Raw genomic sequence first — 21,748 nt, 5'->3', positions numbered from 1 at the left:
ATGACGATTCAGTATAAACCCCACCATACATTTTTTTAAAAATGGGTAGAATACTATTCAAATATATTTATGTATTTTACATTTAGCATGTTCTCTATTTTTTCTCATGCCAGGCTCAAAGCATTTTTAAAAAGAAAAGGAAATCTAGCATCCAGGACCATCTCATTAGCACATTGGACACAGCCCTCTCACTAACAAAACCAAACAAAGAAAAATCCTGCTTTAAGTTTACAGATCATAATGGAAGGAAACTGAGAGATGTAAGAAACCTAAAGAATATTTCATCCTCAGACTTCAAGCAAATGTGCAGTTTTCAACTTTCGAGGACTAACTCAAAAGAAGGTATTTTGAATTATTCTACATATTCCCTAGTGTAGGGATCATCACTCAGAACTATTGTTGTTGTTTAGGGTGCCTACGAGTAAGTTGGCTCACCTGTTGGGTCTTCCTGAATAGTCAACTGCATCAATATATTTTGGTTTTATAATTAAACCAACCAATAGCATGTGCATCAATGTTTCGAGTGTCATTTTGAAACTTTAGGGTTGTAGATGCTAATTGGCATAGGTTTTAACAGACCAGCACAGACTGTAAGAACACTGGCTAACTAAGGAATAGACTGTAACTGGTAAATAAAGAGTAAAACACATAGATGGACATGGATACCTCAGCTAAATTTTAACATGGCATTATCCTGCACAGTCATTATAGCAAGCGTTGACCACCATAGGAAGTCTTGCCCAGTATTTTTAAACAAGGTTAGCAGACATGGCTGTATAAGGCTTGTGTTAAAAGGTAGTGCCGTACTTAATCTAGGAAACTCAAATATACCGTATTTATCTCTGTATAACGCGCATCGGCGTATAATGCGCACCCTAATTTTAGGAGGGAAGTTTTAGGAAAAAAACTTTCAACAGCCCCTTTTATATTCCAAAGCCCCCAGCACATTACACACAGATCCCAGCACATTACACACAGATCCCAGCACATTACACACAGATCCCAGCACATTACACACAGATCACATCACAGCACATTACACATAGATCACATCACAGCACATTACACATAGATCTCATAGATCTCAGTTTTCAAACTGCCTGTGAGTGCTGTATGGGTGGGGGGGGGGGGTAATACTCTGCCCTCCTACCTGCTTCTCCTGTCACAGCATGAGCCGCTCCACTCACCTAGCTTCAGCGTCTGTAGTCCCGACGTCTCACGGATCACGTCGGATCAGGTCTCTGGGTGTTGATACCCGTTCAAGACAGTGCCGGATTGGGTCCCCACGGATGCCCGCAAAGCCGATCAGGTCGGCATCAAACCACACAGTCTCCCGCTCAAACCACACAGTCTCCTCCTCTCCTCCAATCTGAAGCTACACTCGGAGGGGGAGGAGGAGCAAGAAGAGGAGAGAAGGGACTTTTTAAAATCTTTTTAGTACCCCGGCGGGCTGTCCTATGCGAGGTGGGACGGCCGGCATGACACTCCCGCCCAATCCCCGCCCCCCCCATTGGTAAACGAAAATGACATCAGCGCATAACGCGCACCCATGATTTCCCCCTGATTTTAAGGGGGGAAAAGTGCGCGTTATACGCCGATAAATACAGTAGCCTTCAGATGTTAGAAATTGTTGTAAATAAAGGTATCCTTTCCACAGGCATAAATTTATGTTAATATGAATAGGATATTAGCTGCCCAGTTATTACACTAATAATTATACTATTATAATTTACACTATTGTAAATGGTGGAGGAGGAGGTGTGTACTACCCCAGTACACAGAGCTGAAAAGTCTGTATGCATTAAAGTCCATAATAGTCCATGGCTTTCATAAGTGGCAGCAGCCCCATTCATTGAAGCAAACTATGTCAATCTGGAAATGGAGCACAAAGGGGCGCCAACTAAGTGCAGTATCAAAACACACATTTATTAAAAGGTCAGTGGGCGACTCATATGTAAAGAGAGTAAGACAGGCTTGTCTAATTTATCTGTGGTCTGATGACAGGCACAAGTCCAGTTCTCCAGCTGGACTGATGTTTCTGCTCCTCACCATGCTTAAAGACCATGGGGGATTGTGCCTGGATGTAGCAGGACCAGCGTGGAACAAACCGGAAGTGACGTCATCATGGAGCTGCAGGAAGGGGCATGGTTATGCGTTTCATAGTTGCTTTTTTTAATCAAATTTGTTACACAATGTGGAGCGCACCCTTATATAGGAATGAACAGGGGGCAAGGCCCCAAAGAATTATGGTACTGCTCATTTTCAATATCAACAGTAGCCCACCTTAAAGGGGACAGCGAACCAAATGAAGACAGTGAATCAAATATCAATACTGTATTTATAATAACAGGGTATAACACTATAGCTAAAAACTGGACAATGCCATATTGCACACCTTAAACCAAAAACGAATTAAAAAAATTGTTTCACTTATATGGTGGAATGTAACAGCGATTATAAGGAAATGAATATGGAGAATACTCTGCTTTTGCTTCAGATTGTATAAATCTTATCTTTTACTAAAGAATTTGGAAAATACAGGCAAAATTAAACCATAAAAACTAAAATAGTACATAGGAATAAAATCTGAAGGCAAGTATAAGACACATGTGTACCATCAAAATAAACCGCATAATAACTAGAGGCATTGAAAATGAAAGCATCCAAGCTAAAACAACCACGTCATTACACACTACTACGTGTAATGAATCAGTGACTTTAATGCAATTGTATAGAATCTAAACACTAGTTTGTGCTTAGGGACCAACTTAAATAAGCTTGGTTCATGAGCGATAGTGTGTGACATGTGTTAATGAGCAAGGTCATGCATTACTGTAATGCGTCACATACCATGGGTAACATGCTGCTCACATAAATTATTATATAGCTTCTGTAGCGCATTGCACGCTGTTTGTGTGACAACAAAGCATGAAACATTGTTGTGAGAACACACATATAATTTTATTTACAGCTCACTGTGGCTAGTGGTCATGCAAGTGGCTTGTTACCCACGGTATGTGATGCATGACCGCGCTCATAACACATGGCACACACCGTAGCTCATTAACAAGCTAACTTAGGTTGGTCCCCAAGCACCAACTAGTGGTATGAGTCTCCACCATTGCATTAAAATCACTGTGATGCATTATACATTGCAGTGATGTAGTTGTTCTAGTTGTAATACTTTCATTTTTGATGCCTCTAGTTATTATGCTGTTTGTTTTGATGGTAATCCTGTGTCTGATACTTGTCTTCAGATTCTATGCTTATATACTATTTTAGTTTTCGTGGTTTAATTTTTTCTATATTTTCCATATTCCTTTGCTTATTCATGGTTCTATGTTACATGCATGATTGTCTATAATCACTGTTACATTCCACCATACAAGTTGACATTTTTTATTTTATTTTTTATTTGAGGCGTTCAATATGGCATTGTCCAGTTTTTAGCTTTAGTGTTATCCCTACTGTATTTTATCAACACTGTATTGGTATTCATTGTGTTTATAAATGGGGTTGCTGTTGATATTGCGCAAGGTACCATCATCCTTTGAGGCCTCACCCCCTGCTCTCCATAGTATGTAACAGATTTGATAAAGAAGCGGATCCGGTTTTATTCCATGCCGGCCCTGCTACTTTCCGGCTGCTATCCCCCATGGTCTTTGAGCACGGTGAGGAGCAGAATCATCATTCCAGTCGGAGAATCTAACTTGCGCCCACCATCAGGCCGCAGATAAATCAGACATGCCTGCCTTTCTCTTTTTACAGTTTTTTTTTTTTTTTAGTTGCTCATTCACTTTTTAATAAATGTGTGTTTTAATACCGCACTTAGTTGATGCTCCCTTAGTTGATCTCTCCTTTTTCATGTACTATAAATGCTGCTGGATCTAGTGCTGTGTAGAATATGTCATAAATTATCTTGAAAATGAGAATGGAAAGGATGAGTGTATTGCCACTGTCTTAAGTTTTAAATAAAGTGCTTTTTATATGGAGATTATACATAACTACTGTTTTTTTCAGTATGATGCATTGTAAAAAATGTATCTGAAACTTTATTGTGGCTTATACCTGTTTATTTGTTAAGCAAGCTACAAAAAATTCTACGCTCAACCTAAACTCCATGCAGTGAAAAAATAAATTGTGCAGAATCAATCCAACAGTGTATAATCAATTCTAAGTACATAAACTATGCATTAAATTGGGGCCCTGTTCAAAGAAGTGCAAAAAGAGAACTCTCAAGATGTAAAACAAAAAAAAAGCAAAAAAAGACAGGACATCTCGCCCCAGGCATAACCTCTCCCTGTTGCTAGTGTCTTGGTAATGATTATGTCTGTGCAGTCTCTGCATGAAAGTATAGCTAGCTTCTCAATGGATCTGACCTTCTCTCTGCTGTATCTGAGCTCTCTAGACGCTCTTGCTCATTATTGGCTCAGATACAGCAATGGAAACCATTGTCTCTCGCTGCTGTCAATCAGAGCCAGTGACGAGGGAGTGGAGGGGTGGCCAAGCCCCACTCTGTGTCTCTTATGGACACAGAGCAGGGCTCGGGAGCAAGCACGCATGAGTGACCCCATAACTTGTTGTGGGGGGCAGAACCGAGTATAGGAGGGTGGGGCTGCTCTGTGCAAAACCATTGCACAGAGCAGGTACAGTGGCTATAAAAAGTCTACACACCCCTGTTAAAATGTCAGGTTTCTGTGATGTAAAACAATGAGTCAAAGATACATTATTTCAGAACTTCTTCCACCTTTTAATGTGACCTATAATCTGTACAACTCGGTACAACAAACTGAAATGTTTTAGGTGGAGGGATGTAAAAAAAAAATATGGCTGCATAAGTGTGCACACTCTTAAACTAATACTTTGTAGAAGCATCTTTTAACTTTATTACACCACTCAGTCTCTTTGGGATATGAGTCTATCAGCATGGCACATCTTGACTTGGCAATATCCCCCCCCCTCTTCTTTGCAAAAACAGATTGCAGGGGCATCTCCTGTGCACAGTCCTTATCAGATCACCCTACAGTTTTTCAATCAGATTCAGGTCTGGGCGGCTGGGCCATTCCAAAACATTATTTTTCTGGTGAAGCCATTCCTTTGTTGATTTGGATGAATGTTTTGGGTTGTTATGCTGAAAGATGAAGTTCCTCTTCATGTTCAGCTTTAAGCCTGAAGGTTTTGTGCCAATATTGACTGGTATTTGAAACTGGTCATAATTCCCTCTACCTTGACTAAGCCCTCTGTGCAATGATCTCATGCCTTGCAGGCTTTTAGGATCCTATACAGGTTCAGGGCAGTAATCCCCTGCTGGGAGTCGAGTCTTTGAAGGCCTTTAGACACAGAACCCGCTGTGATAAATGAAGATTGGACTCTAGGGGGTCCTGCAGCATGGGCTGGTGTGTGTCCCCTCTGGTAGTCCCTGGGGCAGGACATGATTAGTCTGTTTCTGGAGTGTTTTTTTTATTTACATTTATTTCTTATTTTTTACTGACTAATTTAGAGCCGGTTCACACTGGGACAAGTCGCGTCCCATTCTATTCAATAGAACTGTTCTAATAGGAGCGACGCAAGTAGCTCTGACTTAGAAAAAGGTTCTTGTACGACTTTGGGGGCGACTTGCATTGACTTCTATACAGAAGTCATTTTGCAAGTCGCCTCTGAAGTTGTCTTCAGGACGCCTTGCCGAGTCGCCCCCGAAGTCGTGCTGCCCCAGTGTGAACCGGCTCTTAGTACTAGTACTGTAGCTTCCTGGGCTGCCCCAAGTGTTGCATGGCTTTAGTGGAGCTTAGGGATGGTCTGGGAGGCTCTAAGCAGCAAATGCAGGAATCTGAGTATTTCTCTGCCCCCTGCATTCACTTATATACATGCTGGGCCAAACACATACACAGTAGGGCTGCAACATCACGAGTTGGCCAGAGTGTCTGTTACGGAACCATGAACCAGACGTACAACAAGAGATAAGTGAAAATAAGAAGGCTTTATTGAATATCAAGCATTAAAGCAAAAGTCCAAACGGATGGTGAACCCGAAGCAGAGTCTTGAAGCCAGAGGTCAGGAACCAGAAGGGTAGTCAGACGAAGCCAGGATCAGGAACCAGCAGGGAAGTCAGACGAAGCCAGGATCAGGAACCAGCAGCAGCAGCAGTCTTAGAAGCATGTGAACACAGGAGGACCAAGCAAGGAACAGAGCCACAGACCTCCTATATATATGAGCCAGGCATCCAGCTCCTCCCAGTGGGAAGGAGGAGCCGCAGGGTGGGAGGCTACAAGAGACCCAGAAACCAAGATGGCCGCCAGCACATGTGAAACGAAGGAGACAGGAGAGAGGTAAGACCATGACAGTACCTCCCCCTCAAGGGCCCCTCCTCCGCGGTGCAAAAAACGGTTTCTGAGGGAAGCGTGCGTGGAAGGCTCGGAGCAAAGCAGGAGCATGGACATCAGCGGAGGGAACCCAGGAACGCTCCTCTGGACCATAACCACGCCAGTGGACCAAAAACTGCACCCGACCGCGGACCAGGCGTGAGTCCAGGATATTGCTCACCTCATACTCCTCATGATTGCCCACTTGGACCGGACGAGGCCGAGGAACCGAGGAAGTGAAGCGATTGCACACCAGTGGCTTCAACAGGGAGACATGAAACACGTTGGAGATCCGCATGCCAGGAGGAAGCGCAAGGGCATAGGCTACCGGGTTTACCCTGCGAAGCACTCGGAAGGGACCAACAAAGCGAGGAGCCAGCTTGGGAGTGGGCACTCGAAGGTTGAGGTTGCGAGTGGACAACCATACACGGTCTCCGACCTGGTAGGAAGGAGCAGGCGCTCGTCTGCGATCAGCCTGGAGTTTCTGGCGCTGCGCAGAGACCTCAAGGGACTTCTGGATCTGTACCCAAGAGGCGCGTAGGACGGAAAGGTGATCCTCCACAGCCGGAATATCCTGGGGAGAGAATGCCTCCGGTAACACGGCAGGTTGGAACCCATAATTGGCCAAGAAGGGAGACGTCCCAGAGGAAGAGTTCACCGCCGTGTTCCTGGCAAACTCAGCCCAAGGCAGGAGGTCAACCCAATTGTCCTGGTGATCGGAGACATAGCAACAAAGGAATTGCTCCAATGCCTGATTGGATCGTTCTGCGGCCCCATTGGACTGAGGGTGGTAGGCCGAGGAGAAGGAGAGATGAATCCCCAACTGGGAGCAAAAGGCGCGCCAGAACCTGGACACAAACTGACTCCCCCGATCTGACACTATCTCCTTGGGCAAACCGTGCAATCGGAAGACCTCCCAGGCAAAAATCGTGGCCAACTCTTGTGCAGAGGGTAACTTCTTGAGAGGAACACAGTGGCACATTTTGGAAAACCGATCCACAATCATCAGAATGACCGTATGGCCTCGGGATGCAGGGAGGTCCACAATGAAATCCATCCCCAGGTGTGACCATGGGCGCTCCCCGGTGGCTATGGGTTGCAGCAGGCCCAACGGAAGGTGCCGAGGGGACTTACTTTGGGCACAAACGGAGCATGCCGCTACATATGCGGCGATGTCGGAACGTAGGGAAGGCCACCAGAACAGACGTGAAACAGCCCAGGACAGCTGATTCTTACCAGGATGCCCCGCGGTCTTGGAGTTATGGTAGGTTCGCAACAACCGAGTGCGCAACTCCTCAGGCACAAAACATCTGCCGTTGGGTCTCCCAGAGGGAGCACCAGATTGAGCCGCCAAAATCTGCTCACCAAGGGGAGAGGTCAGGCTGGTGCGAATGGCGGCCAGGATCTGATTCGGAGGTATGACCGAAGTCGGAATAGATTCCTCCCTGGACAGCTCGGAGTACTGCCGTGATAAGGCATCCGCCCTGATGTTCTTGGAACCGGGAAGGTAGGAGACCACATTATTAAAACGTGACAAGAACAGAGCCCATCTGGCCTGACGTGGTGTCAATCTCTTGGCCTCAGAAAGGTAGGTCAGATTCTTGTGGTCCGTCAGGATGAGAACCGGAACCACCGAGCCCTCGAGCAAGTGCCTCCACTCTTTGAGAGCCTGCACTATGGCCAATAACTCCCTGTCACCAATCTGATAGTTGCACTCCGCAGGTGACAGTTTCTGGGAGTAAAACCCACAAGGAAGCAGCGGGACCCTCTGGTGTTCTACGCTGAGACAGAAGGGCGCCTACTCCCGTCTCAGAAGCGTCCACCTCGAGGACAAAGGGCAACCCAGGGTTGGGATGAGACAGAATCGGAGCCGACACAAAGGCGGATTTTAGGGCCTCAAAAGCCCGGATGGCCTCGAGCGGCCAGACCTGGGAATTACTGCCCTTCCTGGTCAGATCCGTGAGAGGCTTGGCCAGCACGGAGAAGTCCCTGATGAACTTCCGATAATAATTGGCGAAGCCCAAAAAGCGCTGCAAGGAACGAAGACCACTGGGCTGAGGCCACTGTAAGACAGCCGAAACCTTCTCTTTTTTTAAATCAAAGATGTTTATTAAAAGAAACAAAAACATTTTTCTTAAACAGAAAAGAAAATCACAGCAAGTACACAGCTCATAGACACATCACCGAAACATTCTGCCAGTGCAGATGACAGTTTACACATATAGTACAGCAGACTCCCATACAACATACAACCTCAGTCCGAGGCAACTGTTTAAAAGGCACTAGCCCCACTGGAATACCCACATCCTCCAAATGCTATACACAGCAAATTTCCAGAGAATCAACCTCCCCACTTTCTGACTGCCCCCTATGGCTGACTACCCCCCCATCTATCTAAGCAGCCTATCCATGACCAGATCTACTGGAGATAAGCCAGGGGAATCTAACCATGGAGCCCACACTTGCTCAAATTTTCCAGAGCACCCCCTGTGTTGATAAACATACTTCTCCAATCTTATGGTGTCACCCATTTGAGCAATCCATTCCTTCAACGTTGGAGGATCAACCGACTTCCAATGCCGAAGGATTAACCTACGGGCCTGAAACAGAGCTCTCAACAAGGCTTGCCTGCTATTATCGTCCATTAATGTATCATCTATAATTCCAAGAAGACAGGGTTTTGGGTCAACAGGAATGTTAGTCCTATAAACACTGTTAAGGAGAGCCACGACCCCTGACCAGAATAAGTGAAGCTTGGGGCACCGCCATAGTAAATGAATTAGGTCGCCATGGTCCCTTGCGCATCTAGTACAATTGGAGTCTGACCTTACCCCCATTTTAAATAGTCTGACAGGTGTATAATGCACTCTGAGCACAATATACAGTTGGGATAGCCGCTGGGCCACGTTCAGGGAGCACAGCTGCACTGCCTGAAGTGCCTCCTCCCATTGTTCGTCCTCGAAGGTCCCCACGTCCCTCTCCCACTTCGCGGACACCCCAAGAGGAAAGTCATCTAGGTAGATATTGAGGATCATTGAGTAAGCGTCAGAGATAAAGCCCTTAAACTGAGACACCTCAGCCATAAATTTGAATACCGGCGCTTTCGAAAGAACCCATGGGGCCCCCCCTGCCTGCGCCATCACCGCATGTCTTAACTGCATGTACTGGAAAAACATAGACTGTGGAAGGCGATACCTCTCCCTCAGTTCAGGGAAGGGGATTAGCTCACCCTCAACAAAAATATGCTTCAGAAGCGTAACACCATGTCTTCTCCACCGCGCCCCACAGTCCAATGAGAGTAACTCCTCGTAGTGCCTATTGTCCCAGATCGGGCTGAAACCCGTGAACCCCTCTACCTCCTGCATCTGTCTAAGTTTGTTCCAAATTTTTTGCAACAGCGCATACGTGGGAAACTTTTTGTTAGATAATGCGTATGCCAGGGCCTCCATACCAGTAGGTACGCTATCGAAGCCAGTGGCATAACACATCAGGGCCCTAATGGGATCCGACCGCCCCTCGCCACCCTCTAGAACCTGACCCTTTGGCATAGCCCTGGCGATGTGTTGCGCCTGAGCCGCCAAATAATATACCCAAGGATTAGGGAGGGCGAGGCCACCCGCCACCTTTGGCTTCTGAAACTGTTCCAGCTTCACCCTAGGGGACTTGGCCTGCCAGATAAAGGTCCTAAAAAGGGAATTAATAATCCTGAACATCTTCAGAGGAATGACCACTGGAGTGTTGTGCAGGATATATAAGAGCTGGGGCATAAAGATCATTTTAATAAGATTGACCCTGCCTACTAGGGACATCTTAAGGCGAGACCAGATCTTAACTTTATCTCTAATTCTGTTCAGCAACGGTGTCAAATTAAGCGCAATAAAATCCCGTGGTTCAGGGGTAATCTGGATACCGAGGTACTTAAATCCTGCAGATACCGGTACCCTGTGAATCAACCTCTCCTCGCCCCCCTGGACCCCGTCCAGCAATAAAAGCGAGGACTTGGTCCAGTTGATGACCAGGCCAGAATAGGACCCAAACCTGCCGACCACTTCCATAGCCTCCTCCAGGGAGCCATCAGTGTCACCCAAAAGGAGCATGGTGTCGTCGGCGTACAACATAATCTTCTCCTGGATCTCCCCATATTGTAGACCCCTCACTCTCTGATTCGCTCTTATCAAGGCTGCCATGGGTTCAATGGCCACGGCGAAGAGAAGTGGGGACAGCGGGCATCCCTGTCGGGTACCCCTATGCAGGGTAAACGGTTTAGAGACATGGCCCGCCTCCCTAATCACCGCCCTGGGCGAACAGTATAGTAATTGTACCCACGACATAAACTGTTCACCGAAGCCAAATTTGGCCATGACAGCCCACAAGTAACCCCATTCTATACTGTCAAAAGCCTTGTGGGCATCTAATGACAATAGGGCCCTATTTCCCATATGCTCCGACTTTGTCTGAATGTTCAAATAAAGCCTGCGGAGATTGATGGCTGTGCATTTTTGGGGCATAAAGCCGGACTGATCCGAGTGGATGATGCAGGAGATAACCTTGTTGAGCCTCAAGGCCAGGACTTTCGCTAAAATTTTAATATCGCTCTGCAAGAGCGATATCGGCCTATACGAACCCGGGTCAAGCGGGTCTTTACCCGGTTTTAGAAGGAGAACAATGCAAGCTCTGGTCATGGAGTCTGGTAGATACTGTCGATCTCTGGCAAAATTAAGAACTCTGAGCAAGTGTGGCAAGACTATCCCCCCATATTGTTTGAAAATTTCCATGGGCAGCCCATCATCCCCCGGAGACTTGGAGTTAGGAAAAAGACTGAGAGCCTCTTGCAGTTCCTCCAACCTGATCGGAGAATCCAGAAGTGCCCTCTGGCTAGCCGACAAACTAGGCAGCTCAATTCCCCGCAGGTACTCCTGTAACTCCAAGTCTGAATAAGTCACTCGGGACCTGTATAAATCAGAATAAAACCTAACTAGCTCCTCCATAATTTGTACGGGAGTATTTACAAGCCCACCCCCCTCCTTTTGTAGTGCGCCTATAGATGGGGACGTTTGGGACGCCTTCACTATCTTTGCAAGCAAACGGCCTGTTTGTTCCCCCTCCTCAAAGAAAGCCTGTCTATTGAAAAAACGTTTTCTATCAGCTGACTCCCTAGTAATCCTATCCACTGCCTCCTGTGCAGCTATCCACGCCTCTCTAGCTGCATCTGAAGGATCTGCAATAAATTCTGCCTCCAGCCTGCTCACCAACACTTCAGATTGCTCCCGTACCCCATTCGTCTTGGCCTTGATACCATTGACCTCCTTTATCAAGATTCCCCTGAGAAACGCTTTAAACGTCTCCCAGGTCAATCCCAAATCCGGGTGACCCTCATGACGCCGCCAAAACCCAGCAATCTCCTCCGCTACTTGCACATGGGAAGGGAACAAATTGAGCCAGAAGGCGTTGAGCTTCCAAGGAGCTCTAGGAAGATCCGTAGCGGGCCTAACAACCAGGGATGCCAAGAGAGGGGAATGATCCGACACCCCCCTCACCAGGTATCGAAGATCCTCCAACAGATTGACCGTCTGGGGCGAGCAGATGCATAGGTCAATACGTGACAGGGAAAGGTGAGTCTTAGAGAAACAGGAGAACAACTTTTGCTGTGGGTTCCGGCTGCGCCACGGGTCAACCCACCCCACCTCCTCCGTGAATTTCCGCAGTGCCGTTCGAGCTCTGTTGTGGGAAGCCAACGGAGGTGGATGCTTGTCCATGACAGGATCCATATAACAGTTGAAGTCACCCATGACAACAAACGGTACATCCGGGTGGTCCAACTGGTACATTAACAAAATCCGCAGTACCTCAGAGTTAAAAGGAGGGGGAACATATATAGCAGCTAATATACATTTCAATTGACCAATTTTACACAGTAAGACCACATATCGTCCCTCGTCATCTATCAGTTTGTCCAGCAGAAGAAACTCCAGGGCTTTATGGACCAGCACACTCACCCCCCTCGAATAGGAGGTATGGGTCGAGTGGTAGGCCCAACCCACCCAAGAAAAACCCAGGCAAGAAATCGTGTCCGGCACAAGGTGAGTCTCCTGCAGAACATAGATAGCAGGGGAGTACTTTTTCAAAATAGTAGTAACCATGGTACGTTTCAGGGGGCTCTGAACACCCCTAATGTTCCAAGAAAGCAATGTAACAGTACTCATTCTTAAATCGACCTATAATCCAAAAAAAGTAACAAATCGTGTACCCTAGACGCCATAGGGTGTGCATAGGTCCAGTGCGCCAAGTGTAACAAAAACATAGTACCTGAGATCCGCTTCAAGAGTTTCCTGTGAGCACTTCGGCACTGTTCAGAGCTGTAGCTGTGATAAGAAAGAATTAAAGCATGAAAAATAAAATCGTGCATGCAACCAACAAACGATACTCCCCAGTGACCACCAGGAGAGCCCTCCATAGCATGGGACACCGGGCAGGGGTTGCAAAGGTACCAAACTAAGAAAAAAAAAAAAGGGGGGGGGAAACAGAAATCAAAGAAAATCGAACACCCACCCAAGAAACCCTGTAGGTCAAGTCAAACTCCTTGATCCTACACTTCAGATGCCTCCTGAGAGAATACTTCCTCAAGGACAAAAATATACAAAATCACTGAAGTACTTGTTAAAAAAAATTCACTTGCTCACAACGCAGTTAGAGAAAGAAGAAAAACCTGTAGGTAGTGGCTTCCCAGCCAATCTGGAATGAATAGACCTGTACCGAACCGGAATCTGCGAAACCCATATATCAGTCTCCCTCTGCCGCTGCTCTCCTGCCCTCTTGACGAACAGCATGTTCATTGGCGTCCAGCCAGGATGATGCATCAGCCGCCGATTCAAAGAAATGGGACTGACCACCCACTATGATCCGGAGCTTCGCTGGGAACAGCATGGCATATGAGGCCCGCAGCCGCTGTAACCTCTTCTTAACATCAATAAATCTTGCTCTTCGCTTTTGCACTTCCGCAGAATAGTCAGGGTAAAACGATACCCGAGCTCCATTAAATAGGATATTGCGGCGCTCCCTCGCTTGTCTGAGCACAATTTCTTTATCCTTATAGTTGAGCAGCCTAGCAATCATGGTGCGTGGCGGGTGTCCTGGCGGTAGGGGCCTAGTTGGTACTCTGTGTGCCCGTTCCACCGAATACAATCGGGTGAAGACCTCCTTTCCGAACACCTGGAGTAACCATTGTTCCACAAACTCAGTGGGATCCCTGCCCTCGGTTTTCTCGGGGAGCCCCACTATACGAACATTGTTTCGTCGTAGACGATTCTCAATGTCGTCAGACTTGAGGTCATTCGCCCTGGCAATCCTGTCAGTGATTTTCACATCCCTTATGAGTGGTGTCAGCTTGTCTTCCAAATCGCTGATGCGTCCTTCAGCAGCAGTAGTGCGTTCCCGCGTCTTCTGCAGGTCATGTCTAATGAACCCCAATTCCTCCTTCAAAGTGCCAAAATTTTCCTGCAATGAGTGTACTGACGCTGTGCATTTATTTACCGCACGCAGTATATCAGCTAGAGAGGGCTGAGCATCACCCTCATCCTCCTCATCCTCCTCCATCATCAACAAGTCCCGCGCTGAGGGGACCTGAGTGTCTACCTCATCCTCTGTCTGCACATGAAAGACTGCAGGGGTGGCTGACATATCTTCCCCGCTCCCATGTGCTGCTGCACTTGTTAATTTCTGGGCATAATAAAGAATATCCTTTGGGGGGTCTTTCCCAGTCCCACGAGGGGTTTTAGGAGGCTTACCCGCGTCCTTTACTTTCTCTGTGCCTCGTGCGCGCTGCGATAGAGGAGCCGCGGCGCCATGTTGGATTTCGGGCGCCCCGGTCTCTAGCTGCTTGCGGGTCAGCATGGCTTCCACGATCGCCGTCGATGTCACCCGGGATGTCCAGAGGGGAACCTGCAACAGGTAGGTCGAATTCCGCAAGGATCAGCTGGCTGGGAAGAGGATCAATAGAGGATTAGTGCGGGAGCTCCGTGATGCACGTCCTCTCACATGCCGCTCTCGGCCACGCCCCCGCCGAAACCTTCTCAGGGTCCATGGAGAACCCCTCAGCGGAAATTATGTAACCTAAGAAGGTTACCTGGGATCGGTGAAATTCGCATTTCTCAAGCTTACCGAACAGCTTGTTCTCTCGTAACCATTGCAACACTCGCTTGACATCCAGAATGTGGGCCTCCATGGACTCGGAGTATACCAAGATGTCATCCAAATAGACCACCACACACTGCTGCAACAGGTCACGGAAAACATCATTGATGAATTCCTGAAAGACTGCGGGCGCATTGCACAACCCAAAGGGCATAACCAAGGATTCATAATGACCGGTCCTGGTGTTAAACGCGGTCTTCCACTCATCGCCCGCCTTGATCCTTACCAGGTTATATGCCACCCTCAGGTCGAGTTTGGTAAAGACCATGGCCCCCTTAAGGCGGTCGAACAGCTCGGAAATCAAGGGTATCGGGTAAGCGTTTTTGATCGTGATGCAATTAAGGCCCCTGTAATCGATGCACGGCCTCAACTCACCGCCCTTCTTTTTCACAAAGAAAAATCCAGCCCCTGCCCGGGGACGAGGATTTGCGAATGTGACCACGGGACAGCGCCTCCATCACGTACTCCTCCATGGCCTCATTCTCCGCAACCGACAGTGGATAGACCCTGCCGCGAGGAGGAACGGCACCAGGTTGTAACTCTATGGCACAATCATATGGGCGGTGCGGAGGTAGGGCAACTGCGCGTATCGGTACTCCTCGTATTCAGGAGGCAACAGAGAGTCCGAGGAAGTACACAGCAACTTGACAGGCCCATGGATGCACTTAGCCCCACACTGTGGTGACCATGAGAGGATCTCGGCCGATCTCCAGTCGAAAGTCGGATTATGCTTCTGGAGCCAGGGGTACCCCAAGACCACCGAGTAGTGTGGAGACGAAATAACTTGGAAGCAGACCGACTCTCTGTGAACGGCACCAATGGCTATCCCCACTGGAAGGGTCTCATGAGTCACGTGTGACGGCTGGAGGGGTCTGCCGTCTATCGCCTCTAGAGCCAGCGGGGAACCTCGAGCCTGTAGAGGAATGGAATTGGCGGCAGCGAACTCACTATCAATGAAAAAACCACCAGCACCAGAGTCCACCAACGCCTGGGTCGTCACCGAGCCCCCGACCCAGAAGAGGACAACAGTGATCAGTGGTTTATCAACACGGGAAACCGGGGACGAGGAGACTCCACCCAAGATCTGCCCCCGACAGGATCTCAGGTGCGAGCGTTTCCCGGACGGTTCGGACATGCCAACCGAAAATGCCCACCGAGACCACAGTACATGCATCGGCCCTCGCGTCTCCGGAGTACCCTCTCTCCCTCGGTCAGGCGAGCAAACTGCATGGGTTCACCCCCAGACAAGTCAACACCAGGAGGCGTGGGAGGAGAGGGAGGCACGGGTGGAACAGCAAACGTAGGCGCCAAACTGTTAGGAGGCCTCCGCAGGCACTCCTTAAAGGAAGGTCTCTCCCTGAGTCTGGTGTCAATCAAAATCAGGAAAGAAATAAGAGCCTCGAGCTCCACTGGTAGGTCCTTAGCTGCAACCTCATCCTTCAAGGCATCCGAGAGACCATGAGAGAAAGCAGCGACCAGAGCCTCATTATTCCAACCTACCTCTGCTGCCAGGGTACGAAACTCAATGGCGTATTCGGCTACGGATCGTGAACCCTGTCTGACAGACATAAGGAGCTTCGCAGCAGAGGCGGCGCGAGCCGGCACATCGAATACCTTCCGAAGAGACGCAACAAAACCGGAAAACTCGGCAACCACCGGATTGTTGTTCTCCCATAAAGGGCTGGCCCAGGCCAAGGCCTTGTCCGAGAGCAGCGAGATCAAGAACCCCACCTTTGATCTCTCAGTGGGAAAGGCATGTGGCAGCAACTCGAAATAAATGCCCACTTGGTTAAGGAAACCTCGGCACTGAGTTGGCTCTCCCCCAAATCGCTGTGGAAGGGGGGCAGAACCGGTCATACCCCGAAACACCGCAGGCGCAACAACAGGTGTCGGGGTAGACTCTGGCGCAACAACCGGAGCGGCAGTAGGAGCGGGCCCAGGAGCGACAACCGACCCATCGGCAACGGGAGCGGAATGAACCGTGCGTTCAAGCAGGGTTTGCAACGCCACGGCGAACTGACCCAACAGGGACTCCAACTGATCAAGTCTGGCAACCAGCGTGGGTAGCGAGGATGGCCCTGTACCGTCAAAATTCATGGCTTGGTCCTAATGTTACGGAACCATGAACCAGACGTACAACAAGAGATAAGTGAAAATAAGAAGGCTTTATTGAATATCAAGCATTAAAGCAAAAGTCCAAACGGATGGTGAACCCGAAGCAGAGTCTTGAAGTCAGAGGTCAGGAACCAGAAGGGTAGTCAGACGAAGCCAGGATCAGGAACCAGCAGGGAAGTCAGACGAAGCCAGGATCAGGAACCAGCAGCAGTCTTAGAAGCATGTGAACACAGGAGGACCAAGCAAGGAACAGAGCCACATACCTCCTATATATATGAGCCAGGCATCCAGCTCCTCCCAGTGGGAAGGAGGAGCCGCAGGGTGGGAGGCTACAAGAGACCCAGAAACCAAGATGGCCGCCAGCACATGTCAAACGAAGGAGACAGGAGAGAGGTAAGACCATGACAGTGTCCTGGTGGCAACCATCTTTACTGCACATGTGCAATAACAAAGAACAGGGGAATGCTCTATACACTCCCTAGTGTGGTTCCTCAAGTCAGAGTATACTTGTGGGATTACAGGTCACTGCAGCACACTGTGGGACTATAGGTCAAAGCATAGCATTTTTTGAGGGACTACAAGTTCCAGCACAGCCTCCCCTTGTGAGTCACAGCAAGCATTGAGACCACGCCACACCATTATTCTTGTGGGTGGGAAAAGGGGGACCACTGGGAGATTTAAGGGGACATCTCCTGGGGTAACCAGTGCAGTGATGTTTGTTATCTCATTTATGGCAGAGAAGGGATGTAGGGAGTGAGGAGTCCCAAATACCTTTTTCAGGTAGAATGGAAACTTGACGCAGCCCCCATAAAATGTACCCCCTGGGGACAGTATGTTCCATGCAGTTCTGATTCCCTTTATCTATCTGGTATTTGTGTGACTTCCTGGGCACCCTTTTCTAGTTTCTTTTGTGAAAAGGGAGTACAGAAGCAGCAGCTTTCCAGAATACTTGCCAGCTTTGACCGTCTTGGCAACAAACAGAAGCGCCCCCTCTTCTTGCACCTCTTAATGGAAGATAATCAAGTGGAGGATGAGGTACAGGAGGAAGAGGTAGAAGGGGATGCAGAAAAATACTGATCCGAGTAGTCCATTCTCAAGAAAACCAGGATCAGTATTTCTCAGACCCAAAAGGCCTTTGTGAGTTTTCTTATGGAAGTTGTCTAGACAAACTTGGAATTACTGCTTCCCAAGTCCTCTATTCCAAAGTTTATAAGGTTTATATTATGGCATTTGTTCTGCCAAAAAGGCTTACTCTGCAACACACCTTGGGGAGTGTGTTCAACAAAAAATGAAGTATACCTTTGGTAGAGCCATAGATTCTACAATCTCTTATCTCAACAAGACCCTCACTTTCCCAGTGCATGAGGTCCCAGTATTTAAGGATGCCTCGGACAAACGTCTGGAGGCTTTATTGAGGCGTGTTATCCTAGCCTTGAGGTCTGGGCTCATTGCATGATGAGAGAAAAAGGGGATCTAATAGAGATACCGAATCGAACAAAAACCACACACTTGGATTCCCAGTGGAAGCATTAAGACTCTATACAGCAACTTTTGCATCTTGGATCTTATTCCAACACATGCACAAAATATTATGGCTGAAGTACTGGTCAGTGGATTTGCCCTTCAATAATAAACATGTGTAACATCTACCTTTTATGCGGCAATGCTTGTTTGATCGGGATGATTACATCCAGAAGGTGTATTCGGTTGCTGGTTTAAAAGAAGGTGAATTGTATGGTTCAAAAAAAATGCTGCCCCTACTTAAAAAAATAAAAAAAAAAAAAAAAAGCATTCCAATTGCAAGTCTCCGGCCCTAGTCAAATCTGCACTTTCTCAATGAATTTGTCAGATTATTTGTCAAGTTAACAATCTGAAGGGATTCTTTTTGCACATTTTACAGTTTTTCACTTTGTTGGATGGATTATTGATTTATGCATCTTTATTGATTTGTACAGCATTTTTGTCACTAATTTTAATTTTTTTGTTTTATATATATTAACGGTTTGTTACATTATATTGTAACAAATTTGCTTTATTTGCATCATAAAACCTAAGAAGATGTGTATATTTTTTTTAAATCGGCATTTATGATTACAGAAACGGATACAGATGAAGATGAAAATATTTTAAGGAATGAGTGGTCCTCCCAGTCCAGGCCACAACCATACAGTATGTGCAGTATGCTGTCCCGCAAAATGAAGAGTTTTGAACGTTCACCATCCCCGGAAAGGATTTCTTCATTCTATAGAACTGGCAAACAGAAGTCAGTCAGCAGAAATAAGCAGTTTCATTTGCTGTTAATGGATCGCGAGGCTGGGTTCTCATTCAGTGATTCAACGGAGGACTCATTTGACCAAGGTTATTAGTTTCACAAAGCAAACATTTTAGCTCCTAATGAAACCAAGAAACTTCTGCTATCACAGTTGTCTTTGGATGGCTGTCTGTCTGTCATGCTGCTTTAACTGCTTTACTTTAATTTTTTTTAACCTTTTCCTATTTTGGCTCTTTGTGCGAGCTGTTCAGTCTTCCATCAGTCTTCCCTATTGCTTTTTTTTTTGTTTGTTTTTTTTAATAGACATATATATATAAATATATATATAATACGTGGCATGAAACATGCATCTGAAAATGTTTTGTACTAAAATAACACATGGGTGTGATTTGTTGTATCGTAAAAGTTTTATTAAATTAAAAAAAAAAAATTACATTTTTAACAAAAATTGTGTACTTTGTGTCTCCTGTGATGCATTCTAAATTGTTAATATAGGTCTGGCTTCTATTCATTCTGCTTCTCCTTATCTTGTGCCTTTTGCATCACTCCAAGGATTATCATATTGCTGATGAAGTCTTGCAGTGTTCATTGTTCAACTATCCCTCATTTAAGATAAATGTGCTGTGTGTGTATATCTGTTTAGATTTATCTGTCTTTCTCTATATAATCTATCTAGTGTGTGTGTGTAGTTTTAGATATAATATATATATATATATATATATATATATAAAATACACATTCATTTTGATTGTATATGTGTGTCTGATTTGTCTTTTTATTTATTTTTATATATATATATATATATATATATATATATATATATATATATATATACACACACACATATACACACACACATTTTAATTGTAAGTATTACTCTAAGGCTCTTTGTAATTGTATTTGAGCCTTGGGTTGATAAAATTGCAAGTTCTCATAAAATAAAAGATGTTATACTGTAAATTAGTTAATTTTCCATAAATTGAAATGAATAACTAATAATTAAAAGTAAAATGTATACTTCACACTCTTTATTTTTCTGAGGGATGTTGAGTAAAGGGCTTTGCAAAGACGTGCTGTAATACTAAAAAAAAAATGTGCAGTAATTAACCAAACTTTTCTAGAATGCTTGCTTTTTCCTTGCAGCTGCTTGAGCATTCCTTCACCCCCGACCCTTACCCATGATGCTTTGAATGTCTGTATCGGTTTCTTGCATTTGCTCTTACGCTGCTCTAAAGAAGCAAAGTGAATGGCTGGAATAGGGCAGACACCGTACAGCGCGGGTCAGATTGCAAGCCATCAGAACCCTGTCTGTAAAGTAGGTAACTTCTGAACATCAATCTTTTTATTAGTAAAATTTCCAGTCTGACATCTGATCTTATGTTTCTTTAACAGAGTCATTTAGCCCTTGGACTTTAAGATTAAATAGCTAATATAGAATAGCAGTATAAAACACAGCAGCATAAAAAGGAGTGACGCCATGTGCAGTTTGCACAAATTCAAAGCGTGTCATATTCTCTTTGAATTATTGTTTTGTGTATTTTTGAGTATTCTATTTACTCCATATAATAGCACCATTTTTAAATGCTTAAGCGTTGGTGCTGCTCTCTTGAGTTAAAAAATAGATACGAGTACAGACTGTAGAATCAAGTTAAAATTATACTTTGTTTATTAATGAATGGCATTGCTCCCACATGTACTTTTGCAAATGTAAATGGCAGTTAACTGGCAGCCCAGCATTTCCATTATCTAAAATTGCATGCTTGGTCTTTTAAATCTTGCAATATTAGATAAAGTACATCTTAGGGCTTCCTATTTATAGGTACATTTTTTTTTTTATTATTAATACGATGAAGGGTACGAATGCGAGACTGAAGGGACCCTTTAAGCTGTCTATGGTCTGCCTTCATCTAGCCTGCTTTGTAAGCTATGCCTGACATTGTGACAGAATTTGTACTTACAAACTTCAATGGGTCTGTATCATGCTCATTGTCTGCATATTTTCTCTCCCCTTGCTAGAATGCTTCACAATTCATCTTGTGTGTCAATCTTTGGTAACTTAATAACATTTTAATAATTTCACTGTTTAACACATAGCATTTCACTGCTTGTAAAAATTCTGTTTACTGTGCTAATGTTATTCTTGAGAAAGCATGATCTAACTTTGTTTGTCTTTTTTCCCCTCTGCAAGCTCTCATCTGTTTGGATACCATTAATAATCCTGAAAAACTATTTGTTAATTACTACCTCACATGTGGACATTTAAGTATACTACTCTCTAGAAAAGTTGTTGTGAGTTAATACTAATTGGGCTTCCAAAATCAAAAAGTCTGGACTTTCCACATTCAACAAAGGCAAACCTGACAACATGCACACACACTGGCCATCCTTGTAGCTTCAGAAGCTGAACACAGGTTTGACTGTTGAAAGTGGAAATTCTTTTAAAATTACTGCAAAGTAGAATATGATGATATTGACTAGCTTGCAGCTTAATGGAATGTAAAATATTTGTCCATGTCCAAAGTTAAATCTTCGCAATATATGCAGTATTTGTGTTTGTTAGTCTTTTTGTATTGTCCTACACACCTACAGGTCTTTTTTATTTTATTTTTTCTTCTTGCTTTCTTCAACATTAACCTAAATGAATCTGTATGTATTCAATCTGGACCTCCTATCTGGGTATATGTGTGTGTGTGTGTGTATATATATATATATATATATGTATATATATATATATATATATATATATATATACACAATTATATAAACACATATATTCATACACACATATATATTCGTCCTGTGAGTATATATA

General features: G+C 45.6%; 1 protein-coding gene across 5 annotated transcripts in view; it reads left to right on the top strand.

The window, feature by feature from the left end:
- Nucleotides 1-21,748, top strand: part of TNRC18 (trinucleotide repeat containing 18) — a 366,965-nt gene that overhangs the window by 191,879 nt on the left and 153,338 nt on the right. For all 5 annotated transcript variants that reach the window (XM_040357106.1, XM_040357109.1, XM_040357105.1 and 2 more), the window contains 2 exons: nucleotides 114-342; nucleotides 18,762-19,022. In XM_040357106.1, coding sequence (XP_040213040.1) covers nucleotides 114-342; nucleotides 18,762-19,022 — 490 coding nt within the window. The remainder of the gene's footprint in view (nucleotides 1-113; nucleotides 343-18,761; nucleotides 19,023-21,748) is intronic.

This window comes from Rana temporaria, chromosome 6, assembly GCF_905171775.1.
Source record: "Rana temporaria chromosome 6, aRanTem1.1, whole genome shotgun sequence".
NCBI lineage: Eukaryota > Metazoa > Chordata > Amphibia > Anura > Ranidae > Rana > Rana temporaria.
This window is presented reverse-complemented; position numbering and strand designations above follow the sequence as displayed.